General features: G+C 43.1%; 2 protein-coding genes across 10 annotated transcripts in view; one reads left to right on the forward strand and one right to left on the reverse strand.

The window, feature by feature from the left end:
- The window catches only part of ttc8 (tetratricopeptide repeat domain 8), a 38,886-nt gene extending 25,067 nt beyond the window's left edge, over window positions 1-13,819 (reverse strand). For 2 of the 4 annotated variants that reach the window (XM_068038831.1, XM_068038830.1), the window contains exon 1: window positions 13,651-13,819. In XM_068038831.1, coding sequence (XP_067894932.1) covers window positions 13,651-13,764 — 114 coding nt within the window. In that variant the 5' untranslated portion in view covers window positions 13,765-13,819. The other 2 variants (XM_068038832.1, XM_068038833.1) reach the window with 2 other exon arrangements.
- Window positions 13,820-19,291: 5,472 nt separating this feature from the next.
- eml5 (EMAP like 5) overlaps window positions 19,292-27,652 on the forward strand; it is a 223,144-nt gene continuing 214,783 nt past the window's right edge. For all 6 annotated transcript variants that reach the window (XM_068038838.1, XM_068038839.1, XM_068038837.1 and 3 more), the window contains exon 1: window positions 19,292-19,488. In XM_068038838.1, the coding sequence (XP_067894939.1) occupies window positions 19,292-19,488 (197 nt within the window). The remainder of the gene's footprint in view (window positions 19,489-27,652) is intronic.

Below are 27,652 nucleotides of genomic sequence, written 5' to 3' on the forward strand. Positions count from 1 at the left end.
TTTTAACCCTTCTTTGTGAAGAATACTGGTGAATTTTGAAGCATAAAACAGGATAAATTTCATAATTTGTAATGCTTCTGAATGCACAGAATACATGCTCTGGTAGCAGATTGGCTCTGTAATGCCTGTAAATCTTGCTTTAGATTGATCTGGGTGGGGATGTGGGGGTGGGGGTGGCGCAATCAGGCAGTGCAAAGGACTAATAAATGGGTAACCATAACTGGGGGAGCAAGCAAAGTCGATGGCCAAGCAAGTGGGTGGCAGAAGTAGCTGGCTTGGAAATTGGATTGACAAGGATTGGGGGAAGGTCCCAGAGGGAGTTAATGGGGGCAGGTGATTAGGACATTGGCTTGAGAGAGGGCTATGAATTCATGGCAGGCTGATGATTAAACACTGAAGAGATGGCAGCCTATGGGATGAGCTGGGAGGAGGTCCTTTAAGGTGGCAAAATGTTTACAAAAAAAGTTTAATATTAATTTTGAACATTAATACTTGTCTCCTTTCCTTGCCTATGCCAACACAGCAACTGGCTAAGAAAATAGAGAATAAAAATCTTAGGCTGCTCCACTGGACCAGAGAGTATTACTGCATGCAGACAACTTGTAATATTAACTCTCAATGTACTAACTAGGTAGCAACTTTTGTTTTAGCAGCTAACATTGTGACATTTAATATTAGAAAATCCTAGCACAGCACCAATTACAGTAATAACAGGCATTGCAGTCAAAAGCATTTCCATACCTTGCGTAAAAACTGTTACATCTCTAAGTACTTTCAGTTCTGATGAAGAATCATTGACCTGAAACCATTAACTGTTTTTCTCTCCACAGATGCTGCTGAGTATTTCCAGCATTTTCTGTTCTTATTTCAGATTTCCAGCATCCGCAGTAATTTGCTCTGTATTAGTGTTTAATTCACGGCCACTTCTCTAATAGAAATGCTCACCTTGAAGAAGTTCTGCTCTGCTCCGACGGGATTTCCGTTTGTCTCTTTTACCTTGTTCATTTTCATTGCACTTGGTTTCCCTTCTCGTGTTTGATCAGGTATCTACAAAATGTGCTTTCACAGCCACATCTCCTTCCTCAGCAACCATCTCCAGGTCTGACTTATTCCATGTGGATGTCAAATAAAATTCCACTCCTCATGTTTCGGATCTACTTACGATTACAGTTATCTCCAAGATATCCAGCATTCCTTGAATCACTGCTCTCGCTGCATCTAGAGATCCACGCTCAACACCATGCACTGCCACATGTACATTCTCAACCTCTCTCTTCAGCAGCACCGACTCAAAGTTATCTTGGTCTGCAATTCCATTTCGTCCTTTGCCTCATCCAGCACTTTAACAAAATATTTTTCTTCTTTTCAGGTGTCAAGAATCACAAGCTTCAACAGCTTATGGATACAAATGCCCGTCCAGATGCTTCTATCCCTTTTCTTTCCTCTGACCTCATCCCTTCATCCAATTTCATCCCTTGGCATGTTTTCACAATCCCCTCTCTGACCCTGAAGGTTTTCCCTCCATGGTCTCCAACCTCAGAGTCCCCCAACACAGAACAGGCCAATTATACCTCCTTCCCAAGATCCACAAACAGAACTGCTCTTGTAAACCCACAGTTTCATTCTGTTTTTGCCCCATAAGTGATCATTTCCTATCTGGACTGCTTTTTCTTCTTGTCCAGTCTCTTCTCACCTACATCTGTGACTCTTCCAATGCCCTCCTTTAACAGTTTCCAGTTTCCTGGTCCTAACCATCTCCTATTCACCATGGATGTCCAATCTTCTGACACCTCTATCCCCCAGGAGGATGGTCTGAGGGCTCTCCACTTCCTTGAATGAAGGCCAAAACAGACCCCATCCACCATCACCCTCCTCCACCTGAACTTGTTCTTGGATTGAACTACTTTCCATTAATTCCACTCCCTTCTTACAAATAAAAGGTGTTGCTATGAGAACCCTTTTGGGTCGTAGCTTTTTCATGGGATACATGGAACATTCTTTGTTCCAGTCCTACTCAGATCGCCTTCCTCGCCTCTTTTCTGGAAAATTAATTAACATTTCATAGGATCATAGGGGGTACCATTTCCTGCTCTTGCCTTGAACTGGAAAATTTCATCAACTTGGTTTCCAATTTCCACCTTTCCATCGGTCCATCTCCAACTCTTCTCTTCCTCGACTTTTCTGTCTCCATTTCTGGGGATAGGCGATCGACCAACATTCAGCATACACGCACTGACTCCCATAGCTACCTTAACTACATTTCTTTACACCCCACTTTTGAAAGGGCTCTATTCCATTCTCGTAGCATCTCTGTTGCATCTGTTCTAATGATGCAACTTTCCAAACCAGTGCTGCTGATAAGTCTTCCTTTTTCCTCAACCAAGGATTCCCCCTCCACAACCCCACAGTAGTCAGGACCCTCGACCATGTCCATTCCATTTCCCACACTTCTGCTCTTACCCGTTTCTCCCCACTCCCAGAACCATGAACGGGTTCCCCTCGCCCTCACCTTACACCCCACCAGCCTCCACATTCAACAGATCATCCTCCACCATTTCCAGCACCTCAAGTGTGATACCATCACAAACACATCTCCTCCTTCTCTCCCCTTTCAGCCTTCCAAAGGGACTGTTCCCTCTATGATTCATTCCTCCCTTCCCATGGCACTTTCTCATGCAAGTGCAGGAGAAACATCTGTCCTTCTACCTCCTCCCTTCTCACCATCCAAGGTCCCAAATATTCCTTCCAAGTGAAACAGCAATTAACTTATATTTCTTGAAAATTGATGTTCACAATGCTGTCTCCTCCACATTGGGGGAGAACAAACGAAGATTAGGTGATCTCTTTGTGGAACACCTCTGTTCCGTCCGCAGGCATGACCCCGAGCTTCCAGTTGCCTCTCATTTTAATTCTCTGTCCCACTCCTACTCTGATATCTCTGTCCATGGCCTGCGACACTGTTCCAATGAAGTTCAACATAAGTTTGAAGAACAGCACCTGATCTTTTCACTCGGCACTTTACAGCCTTCTGACTCACTGAGTTCAACAATTCAGGCCATAACTTTTGCCCCTTTTTTTGGGATGGCAGCTGTTGGTGATGATTCTGCTTTTTACGTTTACATCTTCTCTAGGCACATCTTTTTGTTTCTTTATTTGTCCCATTAACATGTCTTTTCGCCTTGCATTATCATCCCTTTTGTCATTTAATCTCACCTGCCATCCACAGACCTTTGTTTATGTTCTTTCCTCTCCTCCTCCCTTGCTTAAAAACTGTTACATCTTTGATTACTCTCAGTTCTGATGGAGGGTCACCAACCTGAAACATTAACTGTTTCTCTCTCCACCATTGCTGCCAGACCTGCTGAGTATTTCCACATTTTCTGTTATTATTGCTATATATAGCCTAGCATAGGACTTTTCAATACGTTTTGAAATTAAATGTGACCCACTCAGCAATTTTAACAACAAATGCATTATCATAAAATCCAGGACTCCAACTTTAATAGAAATTAAAACCCCAAGACTTTTTCTTTTGCTCTATGAGGGTACAACCTATCTGTAGAACAGGCAATGCTGGAAATACCCAACAGAGCAATCAGTATCTGTGTAGAAAAAAGACAAATTAATGTTTCAGTTAGAATTCTTCCTCAGAACTGAAAACTAAAAGATAATTAAGCATTTTAGTTAAATCAGAAAAAGGGTAAAATTGACAACAAAAAGAACAGATACTCAATCACAGAAAGGAAGGCCTGAAACCTGATTAAAAGTAAACAACAATAATAATAATAATAATCTAGAAACAACCATTAGAATGTAGTAATGAGAGCAAAAGAACACTGAGCCATGGAAAAGGTGATTGAATGCTTCAGCAAAAATGGAAGTTGAGAGGTTCTTAAGGAGCGGAAGAAAGTAGAGAGTCAAAGAGATTTAGGGAAGGTTTAAAGCACAATTCCCAGGTGACCGAAATCATGTTCGCCAATGGCAGGGTAAAGGGAGGGAGAATCCATAGGAAGCCAGATTTAAAAAGGCCGAGAGGTGAAAAAGAGGAAAGGTATGCAAGAAGTTGCAGAGTTGGCATGGAGTGAGGCCACAGATTGAGGACTAGGCTTTAAAACTTAATGCTTTGAGGAAAATGGAGCCAGTGCAGATCCTCAAGGATAGGTGTGACAGGTGATTGGGGAATCAGGGCTTCATGCAAGATAGAATGTGGGCAACACACAGTTTTCTCTCCTTGCCCTCCCCGCCACCCTCCCCACAACGCCCCCCCCCCCCCAATAATTCTACCAAAAGGCTTGTTTACTTCTTATTTTTTTATTTCTGACAAATATTGTTACATTGATAAATAAAAAGAAAAATTAGTCAATGCTGGAAATAAAAGCGGAAAATGCCTGAAATGCTTTCCAGGTCAGTCCAGGGTTAGAGCTATGGTTGAGGGATTGGGGAGGGTTGAAGTCCAGACTTAACCAATTTGGCACAACACAACTACAATGATACCCTCCAATGTCAAGTTGGTGTTCGCATCAGACATGAAACCACAAGTTCACAATTGGGAATTTAAAAGAGTAATTATTTGCAGTCAGTTTTGTTTCAGTCAACTTGAATGTATTAGGGCAGGGTCATGTGCTAGGTCAGTCAGTATCTATAGAGAGAAAAGACAAATTAATGCTCGGAGAGCAATCCTCTGCAAATAATTATTGTACTTTTAAATTCCCAATCATGATCTTGTTGTGGTTTTATGTCTAAGGCGAACGCCAACATGACATTGGAGGGTGTCGTTGCAGTTGTGCTGTGCCAAATTAGTCAAGTCTGGACTTCAACCCTCCCCAATTCTTCAACCATAGCTCCACCCCTGGACTGACCTGATGAGCATTCAATCATTTTCTGATTTTGTTTCTGATTTCCAGCATTGACTATTTTTTATTTATTTATTAATTTAACTATTTGTGTCTTAAAATGTATTATCTGATTAATCTGTGCTTACTAAATGCCATTATCTATTACAAGGTCAGCATGGACTAATCCAATTTTTTCCCTCCTGTCTGTATTTTCCTCCCATCAAGATCCTGTTCCTGCTGCCATCATGGTAACAACAGACCAACGACACCAAATTTAAAGGTAAAATTCTAAAATAAAGAGAGACAACAGGAAAAAAGACCAAACAGAATTATAGCAGCAAAATTAACCAGTCAAAATGCACTAAACATAAACAAAAAAGCATAAAATAAAGCCAGAAAAAAAAACCTAAGGGGAAAATAAAATGAAAGAATGGAATGGCATAAAACAAGGGAGGAAATAGCTAAGAAATAAGCTAAAAGCAGCACAAAAAGGAACATGTTAACAACAAAAGCAACAGAGATCCATGTTTTAAAATAGTTTTCTCAATGAACAATGCTGCAGGATATCCACTAATATTCATCAAATATTTTACTGAAATTACTTCAGCACAACTAATTTAATCTAGAAGATTTTATTTCTAAATATTGCACAGATATGGAATGAAGGAGGGAGCAGGTGAAAAAGAACGTGGGAGAATCTGGATTTGTGTTTTACCTCAGTTACAATGATTTTCGTTTCAGTTTCCTTGGGAAGCATGAAAAAGAAAATATCAATAAATGTACAGAGTGTAGCAATTCTTTCGAAGGGGGATATTCCATATTTTTCCTTCTAAACTGGCAGTGTGTTTTTTTTGCTTGGCCAGTAGATTATGTGGCTCTGGGTGTTGTGAGCAATGCTTAAGGCATCATTATTGTACGGGGTAGGCATGAAGGTCCTGCTGGTCTTTGCCCATATATCATTTTCAGATGTTCATATATTACAACAACTACCTAGCATAGAGAATGGCAGGGGGGGGGGGGGGGGGCGGCGGGGGCGAGGGTGGGAGGCATTATGGACCTTTTCAGCACTGTTCTAATTAGTTTAGTTTAGTTTAGAGATACAGGGCCTTCGGCCCACAGAGTCTGTGCCGACCATCAACCACCCATTTATACTAATCCTACACTAATCCCATATTCCTACCACATCCCCACCTGTCCCTATATTTCCCTACCACCTACCTATACTAGGGGCAATTTATAATGGCCAATTTACCTACCAACCTGCAAGTCTTTTGGCTGTGGGAGGAAACCGGAGCACCCGGGGAAAACCCACGCAGACACAGGGAGAACTTGCAAACTCCACACAGGCAGTACCCAGAATCGAACCCGGGTCGCTAGAGCTGTGAGGCTGCGGTGCTAACCACTGCGCCGCCCTTAAGTGATGTGACTGTTGAATTGTTTAGAATATAAGCAGAATGTTGCATTTAGGAAATATAATATACATTTACTGCCTTAAGATAAAATATACCTTTAAAAAAAGTAAACAAAAAACGTTATGAAATCGTCTTATCGTCTGTGATCCAGCATGCCATAATAATTTATTGAGCAAGACAATCTCACCAGTGGAATCTATACCATACTGTCACTATTCATAAAGTATCTCATTTATAGGCAGGTTGTCTTATGAGGAAAGGATGGACAAGCTAGGCTTGTATCCACTGAAGTTCAGAAGAGTAAGAAGCGATTTGATTGCAACATACAAGATCCTGAGGGGTCTTGACAGGGTAGATGTGGAAAGGATATTTCCCCTTGTGGGAGAATCTAGAACAAAGGGTCACTGTTTAAAAATAAGGGGTCGCCCATTTAAGACAGAGATGAGGAAAAAGATTTTCTCTCAGAGAGTCTTTGGAACTCTCTTCCTCAAAAGGCGGTGGAAGTAGAGTCTGAATATTTTTAAGGCAGTAGATAAGATTCTTGATAAACAAGGGGGTGAAAGGTTATTGGGGGTAGACGGGAATGTGGAGTTGAGGTTGCAATAAGATCAGCCATGATCCTGTTGAATGGCAGAGCAGGCTCGAGGGGCCGAATGGCCTACTCCTTCTCCTAATTCGTATGCTCATATGAGGCACAAAGCTAAAACCTCATCTTATCTCTAAGCCAACAATTGTACATTCTGGTTTTGACCAAGGACTCCCAAGCCCGTAGTTGGAAGCTTGATTTGTTTCTTTAGGGAGGTAGAGAAGTTGTTATATTGTTACAAATGGAAGCAGTATTTATGAAAGTTCAAAACATTAAAACAGCATGCTGTATGAATGGTGATAACATTTTAGAGGAAGTCTGTTTCAAGAAAAAGTTCAAAATAAATCTGCAGGAAAACAAGTTAATAAACTAACCTTGAAAATATTAACTATTTTGTAAAAAAAGAAATATGACATGTGTCTCATGGCATTTGGTGTTAAGAGCATACTGGAATGTTTGGTGCAATACATCAAAATAATTTAGAAACACATGTCCATGTTTTTACACTTTTCTTGTTCTCAAACTCACCTGTGTGGAAACCAATATTTTTGATCCCCAAAATTCTCTTTTCCCCCCACATGACCTACACTATGATAAAAAGCATGCCCTTAAATTAAAGCATACGTCTACTTTCAATAGTGGTAAATTAATTTAATTCAAATGATAACTAGAAAGTGGTAAATTTACACACAACTTAATGCATCCACTCAAAAAGACACTAGTTTCCCATTGCTGCACTTAATAATTTCTTCAATAAAATTACATGGTTTTTGCCTTCAATACTGCCCAGAAGCCCATTCCAAGTGTTTATCATCCACTGTGTGAAGAAAAACTTCCTAATATCAGTCCATCGTTGCCTTTTACTAGTTTGAATCTTTACTCCCTAGTCCTTCTATCACAATTTAATTTATAGCAGTATCCCAGATTTCCTTTTCCTATACCATTATCCTATACCTCTCTCAGTTGCTTCTTTGATTCTTACAGTATGTTTTCATTACTTAAATCTCTCTCACCAGAGATCAGTCTTACAGCTCTTTTATGCACTGTTCTCCTTGTTTCTAGGCAACCACAATTGGTGTTGCAGTCTGACAGTCTGCAGTTTGATCACGACTTTCTCTGACTTGTATTCTATTATTTTAACTATGTAGTTCAATATTCTGTTGGCTTTGTTGATAGTTTCTCAACATGGGTTGAACATGTGAAGCATTGAGTCGACTAGGAATCCTAGGTCTTCAGCTATGTCAACACCATTCATGGATGATGTACACTATTCATTGTCTTTCCTATATACAGTACTTTACATATGTCTGCATTAAATTTCATGTGACAATCCTTAGACTGCTTCAGCCTTTTCTTTTTAAATCCCATTCCCAAGCTTTGAGCCTAAACTAGTAGCCTTTCATATGGAACCTTATTAATCCCTTTTGGGCATCTAGGTACACAATAACCCAGTATTTGCGGTTAGCAGTGAAGTGACAGCGCTCGCTGCTGACCTCGAAGAAAGCTGTCCACAAAGGTCTAGCAAGCTCTGTGGTGCAGACTTGGCTCTTTCAGACCTTAATTTCATTTTGGAATCAGCAAAAGGGGATCTCTGGCATCCAGCAACAGTGATGTCATCAAGCAGGTTAAAACAGCCAATGAGATTGAATAATTCTCACAATCAGCAAACCAGAAAGGAACACACATGTTTTAACTAATAAAAACAAAAAATGCTGGAAATACTCAGCAGGTCTGGCAGCATCTGTGGAGAGAGAAGCAGAGTTAATGTTTCAGGTCCGTGACCTTTCATCAGAACTCATTCTGATGAAAGGTCACAGACCTGAAACGTTAACTTTGTTTCTCACTCCACAGATGCTGCCAGAACTGCTTAGTATTTCCACCATTTTTTGTTTTTATTTCAGATTTCCAGCATCTGCAGTATTTTGCTTTTGTATAAACATGTTTTAACATTCACTTTTTGTAATTTTACAGAATGCAAAATAAACATTGGGACATACATATGGGATTAAGGTGGAAGCTGAAATATTGGAAACAAATTTTAAAAGTCTATGGAATTTTTATCCAAGAATGACACTCCAAAAATATGAAGTATCTTTTCAGAGCTTTGGGGGTTGTTCATCAGTAATTAGACTTATTGCCTTATTAAAAATCCAGCTACACCTCGTTCAACAACATGCAACTTTTTCAAGGGCTTTTACAATGAGAAAAATAGCATATAAAAGGGTAAGCTCACATCAATTCAGTGATTTCTAGGTGATTTCCATCTGCAAGGACTTCCAACAGTGCACCCTCTGGAGGAGCAGGGAACCACAGACAACAGCTTCTAGATTTCGGTGTTTAACTGCACATGTGCAGATGCCAGAAGTTGCTGTCAGTTTCACAGAGTAATGACAGCGAACGCTGACAATTTCACCATCATTACAACTGCAAAATCTAGGTCAGTGTCTTGGGTTTACCACAGGTGAATTGAGTAGTCACCTTCTCAAAGAAATCAAAACTGGACCTAATTTTCCCCAAGGGAAACTGTTGCAGTTTACTAGCTTGTTGTACAGATAATCCTCATGTTTAGTTTGATAATCAATTCCATTATGTTACACAGAAGTAATATATACGAAGTAATAAATTACAGTCAACAATTCTTCAACATTTAAATCCAAGCACCTGAAATATATCTTTATGAGTGAGTTTTTAAATCAGGATTCATGTGCTACAAGTTTAAGCCCCAAGTGAAGGGTTGGGCTGTACAAACTACACATTATTTTATACAAGTATTCAAAGCTGTGGAAGTTGAATGTAAAATCATTAAGGTAACCAATACCTGTGTGTGTACTTTCCTTGCCAATGAACAACTGAAGACAGAGGAGCTTGTCCTTTAAACATGTATCTGACAAGGATATATCTACCAAAAGGAGCTCTGAGATACCCATTTAGATACCACAAATTTATTTTTCTACTTCTGCAGCTTCGAAACTCATATTTCAGTTTGTCACTCAGAATATAACCCGCAATACCAGGGCATATAAATTCTATCATACTTAACTCCCTCACAATGATTGCCAATGTCTCTCAAATCTCCTCGCAGGCATAAGTATAAACCAACCCTGAGATTTATTTGTTTTAAGCCTTGCTAACATGTTAAAGACATCATCTCATTTGTCTGGAAATGCTGAATTTTGGCTTGGTACTTTTTTTTCCAGGACATGTCGTTCATGTCTTCTCTTCTGGATATTTTCAGGAAGTAGGTATTCAGACTATTAAATATAATGTGCTAATCTGCAGTTTCAAACCCATTTATTCTTTTTAATACTCTCTTGTCTGGCAGTCCTCTTGTTGCTATAGTACTGAAAGACTTTTTTTTCCCCCACTGTTACATCTGCCCATGATTTTCTTTTTTTTGAGGGGGGGGGGGGGGCGGTTCTCTTTGTTCATCTGATCAAACTTTTGAAGTCTTTATATATTTGTCCCAGTTAACCCTTTACCCTATACAAGATTTGTAGGATGCAATCTTTCCTCTATTTCAATTTTGCTTTAATTGAGTATTGCTGAAAATAGAGACATTTAGTCAAAGCTTTTCATCTTGCACTCATCAGGACAATTCTAAAGAATACCAATGTATGGAAAAAACAAGGCAAAGGAACACACGATAAATGGGAAAATACTGAGAAGTGTAGAGGAAGTGAGGGATCTTGCAGTGAATGTCCACAGATCCCTGAAGGTAGCAGGACAGGTCAATAAGGTGCTTAAGGCGGCATATGGAATCCTTTCCTTTATTAGCCGAGGTATAGAATACAAGAGCAGGGAGGTTTTGCTGGAACTGTATAACTCATTGGTTAGGCCACAACTTGAGTACTGTGTGCAGTTCTGGTCACCTCAATACAGAAAGGATGTAATTGCACCAGAGAGGGTACAGAGGAGATGTACGAGGATGTTGCCAGGACTAGATAAAATGCAGCTATGAGGAAAGATTGGATAGGGTGGGATTGCTCTCCTTGGAATAGACAAAGCTGAGGGGAGATCTGATTGAAATGTACAAAATTGTGAGGGGCCTGGATAGAGTGGAGGTGAAGGGTCTAGTCACCTTAGCGGAGAGGTCAGTGACGAGGGGGCATAGATTTAAAGTGATTGGTAGAAAAATTAGAGGGGAGATGAGAAAAAACATTTTCACCCAAAGGGTGGCGGGGTCTGGAACTCACTGCCTGAAAGGGTAGTTCAGGCAGAGACCCTCAATTTATTCAAAAGGAGTCTGGATATGCACCTCAAGTGCCGTAATCTGCAGGGCTACGGACCAAATGCTGGAAGGTGAGATTAGAATAGGTGGATCGTTTTTCAGCCGGCACAGATATAATGGGCCAAGTGGCCTCTTTCTGTTCCTTAAACTTTCTATGATTCTATGATCTCTAAGCAACAAATTTATACTGTATGAGAAGAGAGTATTGATTGGTTGGCAAGTGGACTCTGATTGGTAGAGGGATTTCCATGGAGAATGCACCAGTTTATGGTGACTTGACAGTTAACTGCCAAGCTTTGTTTGAAATTTAAACCAGGCAGCTTGACTCTGATTGATCAGGGCATTGCCCTGGGGAATGAACCAGTGAATGGCTGTCCCTTATTTTAATGGTCTTAAGGGGCTCCATTCTGCGCTTAAATTCACAATTGAAATGGAGCAGTCATATGAGCTTCCTTTCCTTGACATACTAGTTGAGAAATCTGCAAAGGGGTTCTCTACCATGGTCTACCGCAAGCCTACCTTCACTGGTCAATACAGGCATTGGGATTCAAACAGATTTTTTTTTTCATTCATGCGATGTGGACGTCACTGGCCAGGCCAGCATTTATTGCCCATCCCTAATTGCCCTTGAGAAGGTGGCGGTGAGCTGGCTTCTTGAACCGCTGCAGTCCATGTGTGGTAGGTACACCCACAGTGCTGTTAGGAAGGGAGTTCCAGGACTTTGACCTAGCGACAGTGAAGGAATGGCGATGTAGTTCCAAGTCAGGATGGTGTGTGACTTGGAGCGGAACTTGCAGGTGCATTCGCTGCCCTTGTTCTTCTAGTTGGTAGAGGTCATAGGTTTGAAAGGTGCTGTCTAAGGCGCCTTGGTGCATTGCTGCAGTGCATCGTGTAAATGGAAAAACACCGCTGTCACTGTGCATCGGTGGTGGAGGGAGTGAATGTTTGTGGATAGGGTGCCAATCAAGCGGGCTTTGTCCTGGATGGTGTCGAGCTTCTTGAGTGTTGTTGGAGCTGCACCCATCCAGGCAAGTGGAGAGTATTCCATCACACTCCTGACATGAGCCTTGTAGATGGTGGACAGGCTTTGGGGAGTCAGGAGATAAGTTACTTACTGCAGGATTCCTAGCCTCTGACCTGCTCTTGTAGCCACGGTATTTATATGGTACTCCAGTTCAGTTTCTGGTCAATGGTAGCCCCTAGGATGTTGATAGTGGGGGATTCAGCGATGGTAATGCCATTGAATATCAAGGGGAGATGGTTAGATTCTCTCTTGTTGGATATGGTCATTGCCTGGCACTAGTGTGGCACGAATGTTACTTGCCACTTATCAGCCCAAGCCTGGATATTGACCAGGTCTTGCTGCATTTCTACATGGACTGCTTCAGTATCTGAGGAGTCATGAATGGTGCTGAACATTGTGCAATCATCAGCGAACATCCCCACTTCTGACCTTATGATTGAAGGAAGGTCATTGATGAAGCAGCTGAAGATGGTTGGGCCTAGGACACTACCCTGAGGAACTCCTGTAGTGATGTCCTGGAGCTCAGATGATTGACCTCCAACAACCACAACCATCTTCCTTTGAGCAAGATATGATTCCAGCCAGCGGAGTGTTTTCCCCGATTCCCATTGACCTCAGTTTTGCTAGGGCTCCTTGCTGCCATACTCGGTCAAATGCTGCCTTGATGTCAAGGGCAGTCACTCTCACCTCACCTATTGAGTTCAGCTCTTTTGTCCATGTTTGAACCAAGGCTGTAATGAGGTCAGGAGCTGAGTGGCCCTGGCGGAACCCAAACTGAGCGTCACTGAGCAGGTTATTGCGAAGCAAGTGCCGCTTGATGGCACTGTTGATGACACCTTCCATCACTTTACTGATGATTGAGAGTAGGCTGATGGGGCAGTAATTGGTCGGGTTGGACTTGTCCTGCTTTTTGTGTACAGGACATACCTGGGCAACTTTCCACACTGCAGGGTAGATGCCAGTGTTGTAGCTGTGGAACAGCTTGGCTAGGGGCGTGGCAAGTTTTGTGCACAGGTCTTCAGTACTGTTGCCAGAATATTGTCAGGGCCCATAGCTTTTGCAGTATCCAGTGCCTTCAGTCATTTCTTGGTATCACGCAGAGTGAATCGAATTGGCTGAAGTCTGGCATCTGTGATGCTGGGGACTTCAGGAGGAAGCCGAGATGGATCATCAACTCGACACTTCTGGCTGAAGATTGTTGCAAATGCTTCAGCCTGTGTGTCGCCTTGCCAGCGAATAAAAAAGCAGAAGAACCCGCCCTTTAATCATCCATCTGATAAGGAAGCTCCGAGTTCTTTTTAGAAACACGAACCTGTTGTATTTCTGCTGCTTTGGAGCTCGCATTTCACTTTGTTCTGCTGAAATAATTCAATACCGGAGCGTATAAATTCGGCCGTACTTAACAGTGTTTGACGATCACCGTTACTTGCATAGATTTGCATGCAATTACAGAATGTTATTTTCAGAAACGTAAAACATTGCGATTTTCTCCGCCCCCCGCCGCCCGGTCAAATTATGAACGTTGTTTTAATTGAATTCCCCACAGCCGGCTCCACTTTCTCTACCTGATCGTATGCGTTGCTCTCAAGCAGCTGCGAACAGATATCTGCGCACAATTGGAACTTGCGCCTTCTGAAATAGCTCCAGGCCAAAAACATAGGATCCATGTCCAACCCCATTTTATTCCAGTAAAAACCCCAATCCCGGCAAGTAAGGGTGAAATCGGGACCTGCCTCCGTCACCCCCAGCAACGCATCCCGGGGCCTTGGCAAGCTACAGGGTGGCTCCTTCACCGCCTGACCCTTTAGCAACTGCAATATAGAGTTATTTTTCTCTAGGGTGAAGAACGATTACATAGGAATGGTATTTGTAAGCGAATATGGTCATCGCGATACGTCAAGCATTTTTTCCTTTTTGTTTCATAATCATATTTAGTGTTTTGTTTTTGCCGGCAAATTAGAAACACGGCCGTGATTACGACCTTGAGATTCCTTGTTGCCTGTCAATCAGCCTGCTCCAGTGTCAATATCAATGGCCATTCATAGCCAAAGCCTGGTCTGTGTGTATGTGTGTGTGTGTAAATACCATAAACATCAATACCGAGAGGAAATATATTCCTTATTCATAACAGCATCTAGCAAATGAACCATTGATGTTTAGTGCTGAATATCCTGTTTTGCAGAATATTAATTTTACCTTCCATGACAGCGCTTCTGATATGTCTTCCTTTTTCCTCAACCAACGATTCCCGACCCCCCCCCCACCCACAACCCCAATGTGGTTGACAGAGCCCTCAACCATGTCCGGCCCATTTCCCGCACCTCTACCCTCACGCCTTCCCCTCCCTCCCCGAATCACGACAGGGTTCCCCTTGTCCTCACTTTCCACCCCATCAGCCTCCATATCCAAAGGATCATCCTCCGCCACTTCTGTCATATCCAACGTGATGCCACTACCAAAGGCATCTTCCCCTCCCTTCCCCTGTCAGCATTCCGAAGGGATCGTTCCCTCCGCAACAAACTGGTCCACTCCTCCATTACCCCGACCACCTCGTCCCCTTCCCACGGCACCTTCCCCTGCAATCGCTCGAGGTATAATACCTGCCCAATTACCTCCTCTCTCCTTACTATCCAAGGCCCCAAACACTCCTTTCAGGTGAAGCAGCAATTTACTTGTACTTCTTTCAATGTAGGGTACTTTGTATTCGCTGCTCACAATGTGGTCTCCTCTACACTGGGGAGACCAACCGCAGACTGGGTGGCCACTTTGCGGAACACCTCCGCTGTGTCCGAAAGCATGCCCCGAGCTTCTGGTTGCTGGCCATTTCAATACACCCCACTGCTCTCATGCTTACATCTCTGTCCTGGGATTGCTGCAGTGTTCCAGTGAACTTCAATGCAAGCTCGAGGAACAGCATCTCATTTACTGATTAGGCACACTACAGCCTGCCGGACTGAACATTGAGGTTCAATAATTTCAGAGCATGACAGGCCCCCCATTTTACTTTTATTTTTAGTTATTTTTTCTTTTTTCTTTTTTGTGTTTATTTTATTTTACTTTGTTCGGTTTGTTTCTACTGTGCCCACCCACTGTGTTTTTTTCATGTTTGCGCTTGTGGCTGTTCAGTTTTCAGTCCATTAACACCCTATCTATACTAATGCTTTGTCTTTCAGCACACCATTAACATATTGTTTGCCTTTGCTCCATGACCTTCTGGTCAATTATTCTCTGTGACCTTGTCCTATCAACACCTTCTCTTTTGTTATCTCTTGCCCCACCCACACTTTAATTGCTTAAAATCTTTTACATTTCTTATATCTGCCAGTTCTGAAGAAGGGTCACGGACCTGAAATGTTAACTCTGCTTCTCTCTCCACAGATGCTGCCAGACCTGCTGAGTATTTCCAGCGTTTCTTGTTTTTACATTCTATGTCAATGTTGTTTTCTCGTTATTTTGGAAAGGGGGACTGTGGCATAGGGAAAATGTTACTAGATTAGTAATCCAGAGGCCCTGACTAATAGTCTGGGAATATGAGTTCAAATCCCATTATCATGGGTGGAATTTAAATTTAATTAATAAATAGTCTCAGTAATGGTGACCATGAAACTTCTGGATTGTTGTAAAAACCCATCTGCTTCACTGATGCTCTTTAGGGAAGGAAATCTGCAGTCCTTACTTGGTCTGGACTACAGGTGACTCCAGACCCACAGCAATGTGATTGACTCATAACTGCCCTTTGAAATGGCCTCGCAACAAACTGCTACAGAAAGTCAAATAAGAATAAAACCAGACGAATCACCCGGCATCGACCTAGGCACCAGAAATGACAACAGCACACCCAGCCTCACTAACATCTGGGGACTTGTGCCAAAATTGGGAGAGCTGTTCCACAGACTAGTCAAGCAACAGCCTGACATAGTCATACTCACAGAATCATACCTTACAGCCAATGTCCCAGACGCTTCTATCACCATCCCTGGGTACATCCTGACCCACCCAAGGTGGCAGCATTGTGCTATACAGTCAGGACTGAGTTACCCTCAGAGTTCTCATCATTGACTCTGGATCCCATGAAGTCTCATGACAACAGGTCCACATGGGCAAAGAAACTGCTTGCTAATTACCACCTACTGCCCTTCCTCAGCTGATGAATCAGTACTCCTCCATGTTGAACATAAGTTGGAAGAAGCACTGAGGGTAGCAAGGGCAGGATTTCAACATCCATCACCAAGTGTGGCTTGGTCGTACCACTACTGACCGAGTTGCTTGAGGCCTGTAGGACATATCTGCCAGACCGGGCTCGCAGGTTGTGAGAGAACCAACAAGAAGGAAAAACCTACTAGACCTCCCCCTCACCAATCTACCTGTCACAGATGCATCTGCCTATGAAAGTATTGGTAGGAATGACCACCACACAGTCCTTGTAAAGACAAAGACCCAGATTCACACTGAGGACACTCTCCATAGTGTTGTGGCACTACCACCATGCTAAATGGGATAGATTCAGAACAGATCTCGTAGTTCAAAACTGAGCATCCATGAAGCGCAATGGGCCATCAGAGCTGGCTGCACCCCTCGCAATAAAGCCTGGCTACCCAACCCAAACCCGACTAGACCTGACCAAGACCAGCACTTGGGCTCGGGTTGGGTCGGGCTGGACACTGCTTCCGGGAAGTCGTGGGATCAGGCTTAACCACGATTCTCCACAACTCCAGCTGCAGGAATAACCTGCTGCCAGAACAGAAGAAGGAGATGCGTGTCGGGTTGGGCGTCAAAAAAATTAAAGGGCTCGGGCTTGGGTCGGGTTCGGGTTGGCTGTGGTTGCATCAGGTCCGGGTCGGGTATTAATGTTATACCCAAGCCAGGCTTTACCTCGCAAGTTGTTCCACTACAGCTACAACAATGGCATCTACCCGACAATGTGGAATTGCCCAGGTATCTCTTGTGCACAAAAAGCAGGACAAATCCAATTCGGCCAATTACCACCCCATTAGTCTACTCTTGATCATCAGCAAAATGATGGAAGATGTTTGCGACAGTGCTATCAAGTGGTAGTTATGCAGCAATAGCCTGCTCACCGATGCTCAGTTTGGGTTCTGCCAGGCCCAATCGGTCCAGACCTCATTACAGCCTTAGTCCAAACATGGACAAAAGAGCTGAATTACGGAGGTGAGGTGAGAGTGACTGCCCTTGACAACAAGGCAGCATATGACCAAGTGTGGCACCAAGGAGCCCTAGCATAATTGAAGTAAATGGGAATCAGTGGAAAACTCTCCACTGGTTGGAGTCATATCTAGTACAAAGGACGATGTTTGTAGTTGTTGGAGGCCAAACATCTAAGCCCCAGGACATCACTGCAGGAGTTCCTAGGCCCAACAATCTTCAGTTGCTTCATCAATGACCTACCCTCCAACATAAGGTCAGAGGTGGGGATGATAGCACAGTGTTCAGTACCATTTACGAATCCTCAGATAATAAAGCAGTCCGTGTCCACATGCATCAAGACCTGGACAACATTCAGGCTTGGGCTGATAAGAGACAAATAACATTCATGCCACAGAAGTGCCAGGCAATGACCATCTCCAACAAAAGAGAATCTAGTCATCACCCCTTGATATTCAGCGGCATTACCATTGCTGAATCCCCAGCATCAATATCCTGGGGGTTACCATTGACCAGAAACTTATTTGAACCATTGGGCTGAAGGGCCTGTTTCTGTGCTGTATAACTCTATGACTCTAACCGTGGCTACAAGAGCAGGTCAGAGGCTAGAAATTTTGCAGCAAATAACTCACCTCTTGACTCCCCAAAACCTGTCTACCATCTATAAGGCACAAGTCAGGAGTGTAATGGAATACTCTCCACTTGCCTGGATGAGTGCAGCTCCAACAACACTCAAGAAGCTCAACATCATTCAGGACAAAGCAGCCCACTTGATCAGCACCACATCCACGACCTTAAACATTCACTCCCTCCACCACCAGCACACAGTGGCAGCACTGTGTACCACATACAAGATGCACTGCAACAGCTCTCCAAGCCTCCTTTGATGGCACCTTCCTCTACCAACTTGAAGGACAAGGGCAGCAGAAGCATGGGAACACCACCACCTGCTAGTTCCCCTCCACGTCACACATCATCCTGACTTGGAACTATATTGCCGTTCCTTCACTGTTGCTGGGTCAAAATCCTGGAACTCCCTTCCTAACAGCACTGTTGGTGTACCTACACCTCAGATGGACTGCAGCGGTTCAGGAAGGCAGCTCACCACCACCTTCTCAAGGGCAATTAGGGATGAGCAACAAATGCTGGTTTTGCCAGCGATGCTCACATCCCACGAAAGCCATATAAAACCATAAACATTGCGATACATTATTCCTTCACCGTTTAAATCGGTGAATATAAGCTCGAATCTCTTTTTTAAAAAAGCCAAAGAGGTACTTTAAACTGACAAGAAAAAGCACAAAATACGATGGATGCTGGAAATTCGAAACAAAAAAAACGGAAGATGCTGTAAACACTCAGCAGGTCAGGCAGCGGCTTTCGGGAAAGGAAAAAAAAGTTAACATTTCAGGTACTGTGTAACGCTTCGTCGAAACCAGGTTATATTTGAGAAGGTTAAATTTTCCTTCCCACGCATGCTGTCGACCTGCTATTTTCTATTTCCGCTATTTTCTGACTATGTTGCCGATTTCCAGCCCCGAAACAGCTTTGACTGATGGCTCCAAGTTACTGAGTCGCTGCTGTGCACCATCGCTCCGCTAAAAAGCCAATTTCCTCTCACCTCCCGCTTATTTTCTTCAGGGACAAGCGGGAGCGGAGCGCCGCGGAGGGGGCGGGGTAGTTGCATCTGATTGACATGCGCATCCGGCTTTCCATTGGTCGGTGGCTCTGTCCATCAACCGAATGCCCGCACGTGATTGGCTGGAGGCCGCTAGCGGCGGGCGGACATGCGCGCGGCGGGTGGTGGTGTTAAAGCACTCGATACAACGCCAGGCAAAGCGAAGCTGTCAACCTGCGGAGGTTTGCGGAGCTTGGTAGCTTTTTTATGGAAAGAAGGGTTGACGTCATGCGTGCATAGTGTGCGTGGGAGAGCAAAAAAAAAAATGCATGACAACTGTTGAATATTCGTGCATCTTCAATCCGGTTCTGTGCAGACAGGGAGGACAAGGTTGGGAAGAGGGGACATCAGCTGAGGACGGCGATATGGCTGATGGAGCGGCACCCAACTGCCACCTGCGCCTGGAGTGGGTTTATGGCTACCGGGGGCACCAGTGTCGGAACAATCTCTACTACACCGCTTCCAAGGAAATCGTTTATTTCGTTGCGGGTGTCGGAGTGGTTTACAACACACGGGAACACAAACAGAAATTCTTTCTGGGTCACAACGATGATATAATCAGGTATTGTATTTTGCATGTGGAAAAAGTGTTGTTTCTAAATACGCAGAGAACCCAGTTCATCGTGAAAAAAAAAACATCGCGCATCTGTGTTATATTAATCCCGGCTCCGGCGGTCCTGGCTGTATGCACTGGGAAGGCAAAATGTAACCTCAAGTCTTCAAATCTGGTTAGTTCCTTTGTACTTTAACTGCGTCGTGTATACCAACAATTCAAGTGTACAGATTCTGGAATTTAAAAAGGGATCATATTTGATTCACTTTTTCCCTCCTCTCTTGCCTCGCCTAATCGGGTAAACAGCTTTTTTTTTTGCCCTGGTAAGTTTGGAAAGAAGATGTCGCTCATAAAAGCATTCTATGTCTGTTAAACACGCCACCAGGATCTCCTGATTTGAGCTCCCCATTTTCTGTATAAGCGCAATTTGAAAGGTCACAGACCTAAAACGTTAACTCTGCTTCTCTCTCCACCTCTGTTGCCAGACCTGCTGAGTATTTCCAGCACTTCCTGTTTTTAATTTGAATTGAGTTGTTTCCATTAAAAAAAACTTAAAGCTTTCGGGTTTTATGTGCTGCGATTGCTGGGATAAGATTAATACATTCACAATTAAATGAAAGAAGTGGTCCATGCTGCACGTCGAGATTGTATTAAAGCCTATAAAATGTTAAAACTCGCCATTACATTCAACAGCGCCTGGCATATTTCAAGTAATTCGGAATTATATTTTGAGGTGATGGTTTATATATATACTCAGAGAGTAGTAGTAGGGGCGTGGAACGCCCTGCCTGCAGCAGTAGTAGACTCGCCAACTTTAAGGGCATTTAAGTGGTCATTGGACAGACATATGGATGAAAATGGAATAGTGTAGGTCAGATGGTTTCACAGGTCGGCGCAACATCGAGGGCCGAAGGGCCTGTACTGCGCTGTAATGTTCTAATTCTAATTCTAATATATATATTGGGCAACACTACAGTACATTTTATGTGATCCTGAATACCTGACTCCCGGTAGGTTACCATTGATTGTGATCATGTGGACTTTAATTCGAAACCCGCAACTTCTGAAATCCCTCACTGGAACGGTTCCCAAAAACTGTTCTTTTTAAAGGAAGCGAATAGCTGGGCGATTGCTGCTGTTCTTTTATACGTGCGGGTGGCTTGTGTTACGGGAACGTTTTAGAACCCATGCACCGGAACGCAGGCCATTGTTTAATAAATAAAAGTGTCCTGCATTTCCCTTTGAAGCTGTAGTACAGTTAGTCAGAAAATTCATAACATGTATAATTTATCTGATATAGTAATCCACTTTTTAGATTTCGTGGTGCGTGGCTCTCTGTGTGGAAGGATGGTTGTTGATTTCAAATTACAAAGGATAAATCTTACAAACGACAGATGGACTGTCATTCACCGTTCTTTGGGTCAGAGGATATGAAGTGAAAGATTTAGCTGTTCAAATGATTTCCGGAAAGACTTTTGGACAGAGCATGAAAATGAATGAATTAATGAATGAATATCATGCAGGGTGTTTTGATGAGCTGATTGAAACAATCGTTGTCATTTGAAAAAAATATATAAATTATTTAACATAGTGTATTCAATTGTGATAAGATTGGTATTGTGCGCAAGGAAATTGAAATTCCAAAAATAACACGATTGTCGAACTGATTTAAATGTAATAAATTAAAATTGTTAGATAATGCGATCTGTGGGGCAAGAAACAGCTGATATGTTGTATCCCTAGAAGGTAATGGACAGAGGTGAATTACAAGGATGTAATTTTATCCGATGGATATAAATGACATCCTGAATTATGTAATTGAAGTTTGAAGGGTTTGTAATTGCGATTTGAACCCAGAGATTCACATACATCCTCGAACCTGATCCAGGCATTTCATTTTGAAAAATATATTGTTTTGTATGGCATTTTATACTGGTGGCAGTTGCTATTGGTGTTCCTTTGGGCTTAGTGATATATTAAAGGCATGTAAATGTTTTGTGACCTTTAATGGCATGTGCTCAATAAGATAAGATAATAGGGTTTGATGGGATACACTTTGAGAAAACATTTCCATTTGTAGGAGATCCAAAGCTAGAGGTCATAAATATAAGCCAGTCACTCTATCCGATAGGGAATTGAAGAGAAATCTCATTACCCAAAGTGTGGTTAAAATATGGAACACACTACTACAAGCATTATTTGAAGCAAATAGCACAGGTACATTTAAGAGAATGCTAGATAAATATGAGGGAGAAAGGAATAGAAGGATATGCTGATAGTTAGATGAAGAGGAGTAGGAGGAAACTTGTTTGGAGCATATTCACCAGCATGGACCAGTTGGGATGAATTGGTTGTTTCTGTGCTATCGACTCCATGTATCTAGATGTAACCTATCCAACACTATATGACTTACTACAAGTGAATTGACTAACTTGGATTGTGGTTATACCAGGAGAGCAAATAAAAACAATGTCTGTATCTCCAAACATTATTCAGTCCACCTATAAAACATCCATTTAAAGGTTCATTCACAGATCATCTTCAGTGTCACTGAGAAGTCATTTCTGCTCTATAGCAATGCTAAAAATGGTGTGTAAACAGGATGGCTGGCAAATTGATTCAATCACTAGGTCAAAGTGTCTAAACAAGACACCTAGTGGTGTCAGTCTCAAACTGCAGTAATAGCATTTTGCCGTTTGAATTCCAAAGCCAAAAAGTTGCGTGCCATTAATTAAACATTAATTTTTTAAAAAATCTCCATTTGGTTGACCCTCTTGGGAATGAAGTTTGAAATTATTTTAAGCTTAAAGAAAAAATCCACTAATCTGTTTTATGTGTCATGATAGCACAACATTGGCTTTAAAGGACTCCCCACAGCTTGTGAGCGTGTGAGCACCAAACCCAAAACAAACTGAGGGCAATTCACTGCAAAGTTTCATAATGGAGTATCAATGTAATTCAAAAGAACACATTTTGTTGCATAATGCAAGACTTTTAAGTGGCCGAGAGTATATAAATGCTGGTAATATTACTGTTAGATAGCAGGGAAAATTGGGCAGTATGAAAAGACCAGTTGAAGGAAAATAAATAAGTTACAGAAGAAATGTTTAGTGAATCATAGAATGGTTACAAAACAGGATGTAATCACTTGCCCTATTGTGTCTATCCTGGCTCTCTGCAAGAACAACTCAGCTAGTCCCATTTCCCTGCCCTCAAATCTTTTCTCTTCAGGTGCTTATCCAATTCCCTTTTGAAAGCCACTATTGAAACTGCTTCCACCACACGCTCAGGCAGTGCATTCCAGATCCAAAACTCTCGCTGCGTTAAAAAAAATTCCTCAAGTCACTGTTGTTTCTTCTGCCAATAACCTTAAAACGGTATCCTCTTGTTCTTTACCCTTCCACCAGTGGGAATAGTTTCTCTCTATCTACTCTGTTTACACCTCTCAAGATTTTGAACACCTCCATTGAATCTCCTCTGGAACTACCCTGAAGAGGAAAGTACCAGCTTCTCCAATCTATACACATAACTGAAGTCCCTCAACCCAGGAACCATTCTCATAAATCTCTGCTGCAACCTCTCTAAAGCCTTCATGTTCTTCCTAAAATGGGGTGTCCAGAATTGGACACAATGGCTTGAATTTAACACCCCTACCCCGCACTCCAGGAGCAGGCTAGGAGTTGGGGGTGCCATGCCTGTCGCCTATCTGCCCCCGCTGCTATTTTACCAGCAGCAGTGGAGGTGGTAGATGGCCCACCCACTCACCAGGCCAATTGAGGCTCTTAAGTGGCCAATTAATTGCCACTTAAGAGCCTCCTCCCACTGTCGCTGGTATTCAGCACTTCAGCACCTGAGGAGGCCGCTCAGTAATAACTGGTGGCCTCCTTACAGGCATGGGGGGGGGGGGGATGGGGGAACCCACCTGATTGGGCACACTGTGCCCCATGGAGGACCCCCAGCAGCATAGGCCACCCCTGCTTAAGCTAGCCCCCCTGTGCTGCTCTCCTACTCCCACCCTCTCGCTCGGACTCAGGCTATCGTCCCTGGCGAGGCCCGAACCCCATTTATCTTTTTGAAGGGTAGCGTCCATTGATCCTCTTCTTGCCGGGTGCTGTCCCAGCAGTGGCCACCATTCCTGGGGCATCCTGCCTCAGAAGGGCGGAAGTCCTGCACAAGGCCAATTTAGATCCTGGGCCATGTAGAATAGCAGCATGGCTTCCAGGGCCGCTGGAGGTGGGCTCACCTCTGACTTTTCAGCTGGTGGGTGGGGCCACCACCACAATGTTGAATTCCAGGCAATACTCCTATTAAGGCTAAACCAGTGTTTTATAAAGATTCGCCATAATTTCCTTGCTTTTGTACTCTATGCCTCTATTTATAAAGCCCGTTATGCCTTATTAATCGCTTTCTTAACCTGACCTGCCACCTTCAACAATTTGTGCTTGTAAACCACCAGGTCTGTGTGTTCTTGTACCTCCTATAGAATTGTATCCTTTTTTTACATTGCTTCTTCTCATTTTTCCTACCAAAATGTATCACTTCATACTTCTCGGCATTAAATTTCATCTGCCATGTATCCGGCCATTCCACCAGCCTGTCTATGTCCTCTTGAAGTCTATCACTATCCTCCTCACAGTTCACAATACTTCCAAGTTTTTCATCATTTGTAAATTTTGTAATTCTGCCCTATCTACCCAAGTCTAGGTCACTAATAAGATCAAGAAAAGCAGCGGTCCCAGTACCGACTCCTGGGGAACCCCGCTATATACCTTCCTCCAGTCCAAAAACAACCTTTCACCATGTCCTGCACGATGCCACTACCAAATGCATCTTTCCCTCCCCTGTCAGCATTCCGAAGGGATCGTTCCCTCCGTGACACCCTGGTCCACTCCTCCATTACCCCTGACACTTTGTCCCCTTCCCATGCAATCACAGGAGGTGTAATACCTGCACTTTTACCTCCTCTCTCCTCACTATCCAAGGCCCCAAACACTCCTTTCAGGTGAAGTAGTGATTTACTTGTACTTCTTTCGCAGGGATCTGTTCTGGGACCTCTGCTCTTTGTGATTTTTATAAATGACTTGGATGAGGAAGTGGAAGGCTGGGTTAGTAAGTTTGCCGATGACACAAAGGTTGCTAGAGTTGTGGATAGTGTGGAAGGCTGTTGTAGGTTGCAACGGGACATTGACAGGATGCAGAGCTGGGCTGAGAAGTGGCAGATGGAGTTCAACCTGGAAAAGTGTGAAGTGATTCATTTTGGAAGATCGAATTTGAATGCATAATAAAGGCTTAAAGACAGGATTCTTGGCAGTGTGGAGGAACAGAGGGATCTTGGGGTCCACGTCCATAGATCCCTCAAAGTTGCCACCCAAGTTGATAGGGTTGTTAAGAAGGCGTATGGTGTGTTGGCTTTCATTAACAGGGGGATTGAGTTTAAGAGCCGCGAGGTTATGCTGCAGCTCTATAAAGCCCTGGTTAGACCACATTTGGAATATTGTGTTCAGTTCTGGTCGCCTCATTATAGGAAGGATGTGGAAGCTTTAGAGAGGGTGCAGAGGAGATTTATCAGGATGCTGCCTGGACTGGAGGGCATGTCTTATGAAGAAAGGTTGAGGGAGCTAGGGCTTTTCTCATTGGAGCGAAGAAGGATGAGAGGTGACTTGATAGAGGCATAAATAGAGTGGATAGCCAGAGACTTTTTCCCAGGGTGGAAAGGGCTATCACCAGGGGGCATAATTTTAAGGTGATTGGAGGAAGGTTTCAGGGAGATGTCAGAGGTAGGTTCTTTACACAGAGAGTGGTGGGTGCGTGGAATGCGCTGCCAGCGGTGTTAGTAGAAGCAGATACATTAGGGACATTTAAGCGACTCTTGGATAGGTACATGGATGATAGTAGAATGTAGGGTATGTAGGTAGTTTGATCTTAGAGTAGGTTAAAGGGTCGGCACAACATCGTGGGCCGAAGGGCCTGTACTGTGCTGTACTGTTCTATGTTCTACAGCAGCACAGTTAACATCAATTTACACCATTAACAGCTGAGATACTGCTTACCAGGAACTGCAATTGCTACAAGTACAGGATAATAAATGTCTTCTATCTGATACATTACTGGATATCCCATTTCTATCTTTCTATGTTCTTTCAATTTAGTATACTGTATTTGCTGCTCACAATGCGGTCTCCTCTACTTTGGGGAGACCAAACGTAGATTGGGTGACCGCTTTGAAGAACAGCGCCGCTCAGTCCGAAAGCATGACCCTGAGCTTCCTGTTGCTTGCCATTTCAATTCGCCACCCCACCCACCCTGCTCTCATGCCCACATCTCGGTCCTGGGCTTGTTGCCGTGTTCCAGTGAACCTGAACGCAAGCTCGAGGAACAGCACCTCATTTACCGCTTAGGCACACTACAGCCTAGCGGACTGAACATTGGGTTTAATCATTTCAGACTGGCCCCTCCTTTTTTATTTTTAATTTAACTTTTTCATTTTATTTTAGTTTTTTCATCATTCAATTTTTTTACCATGTTCCTGCCCACTATTTTTTCATGTTTGTGCTTTTGGCTAGGGCTTTCATTATTCTGTCATTTATAACACCCTCTGCGCTAATGCTTTGTCTTTCAGCACACTATTAACACACTCTCTTTGCCTTTGCCCCATGACCTCCTCGTCAGTTATTCTCTGTGACCCTATGTCTTATCAGCACCGTTCCTTTTGTTCTCTTTTTCCCCACTCCCACTTTATTTACTTAAAACCTATTACATTTCTAGCCTTTGCCAGTTCTGATAAAAAGTCACTGACCTAAAACATTAACTTTGCTTCTCTCCCCACAGATGCTGCCAGACCTGCTGAGTATTTTCCAGCACTTTTTGTTTTTATTTCAGATTTCCAGCATCTGCAGTATTTTGCTTTTACTTTCACCACTACTCTCTGTTTCCTGTCACTTGGCCAACTTCATATCCAGTCTGCCACTGTCCCTTTTATTCCATGGGCTCTAACTTTGCTGACAAGCCTGTTATGCGGTACTTTTATCAAATGGCCTTTGGAAGTCCATATACACCACATCAATCACATTACTGTCATCAACCATCCCTGCTACCTCATCAAAAAAGCTCAACCAAGTTAGTTAAACACAATTTGCCTTTATCAAATTTGTGCTGGCTTTCCCTAATTAATCCACACTTGTCCAAATGACTGCTAATTTTATCCTGGATTATCATCTCTAAAAGTTTTCCCACCACCGAGGTTAAACTGACTGGCCTGTAGTTGCCGGGTTTTTCCTTGCATCCTTTTTTGAACAAGGGTGTAACATTTGCAATTCCCCAGCTTGTGCAGGAGGGAGGGCACCAGGAGACTGAAGCTTGCACAAACCATATGGAGGGAGAGGAACAAGAAGTTGCAACTTTTAGAAAGTTAGGGTAAAAAGGTTGGAAAAGAGGGTGGGTCCAAAATCAATAATCTGTTGGTGTGAGGAAACTATTGTCTGTTAATCCATTTTAATGTATAAATCAGTAGAGTGGGTTTATGCAGAATAGCAGTGCCCAGTTTGATAGTGTGCATTGATCTTGCAGGTGTTGGGACAGCAGACTAAATGAGCACCTTTTATTTGCCGTTATACCAATTTTCATAGCACAGTGCACTGGAAATATGCTGCCCCCTTCAGAGTTCTTGAGAGTTTGTTACTAGTGGGAGTTTGGGTTAACTGTTTCCACATTTTTACATCCGAGGGATAGCTGCACATGGAACCTTAATGTGGAGTATCATGGATCTGTGGGTTGGCACAGACTCGGTGGGCCGAAGGGCCTGTTTCAGTGCTGTATCTCTCTATGACTCTAAACTTGCACCGTGTTGGAAAACTGTAACTTTAGTAGAAGATCTCTGTGCACTTAAAAAGGCAGTGGTAGGTAGAAATAGTGTGCAAGATAGAAGTGGCTGTCTGCATGAGCAGTAGAGGGGCAGAGGACTGGCAGATGCAAGGACACCGAATTACTGGTAATGTCCAATACATACATAACACTGGGAATGTATGAGGTGGACAGTGATTCAGGAATGTGGTCCTAAGAAACATTGTTGGCACTATGGAACAAGGGGCTGCCAGAGGGTAGGAGGCATGCAAGAGGCACATAAATGACAAGAATAAGAGAATGATAGTAATGTGAGGCTGCCTTTCTTATCCAT

Source organism: Heterodontus francisci, chromosome 9 (assembly GCF_036365525.1).
Source record: "Heterodontus francisci isolate sHetFra1 chromosome 9, sHetFra1.hap1, whole genome shotgun sequence".
NCBI classification, from domain to species: Eukaryota; Metazoa; Chordata; class Chondrichthyes; order Heterodontiformes; family Heterodontidae; genus Heterodontus; species Heterodontus francisci.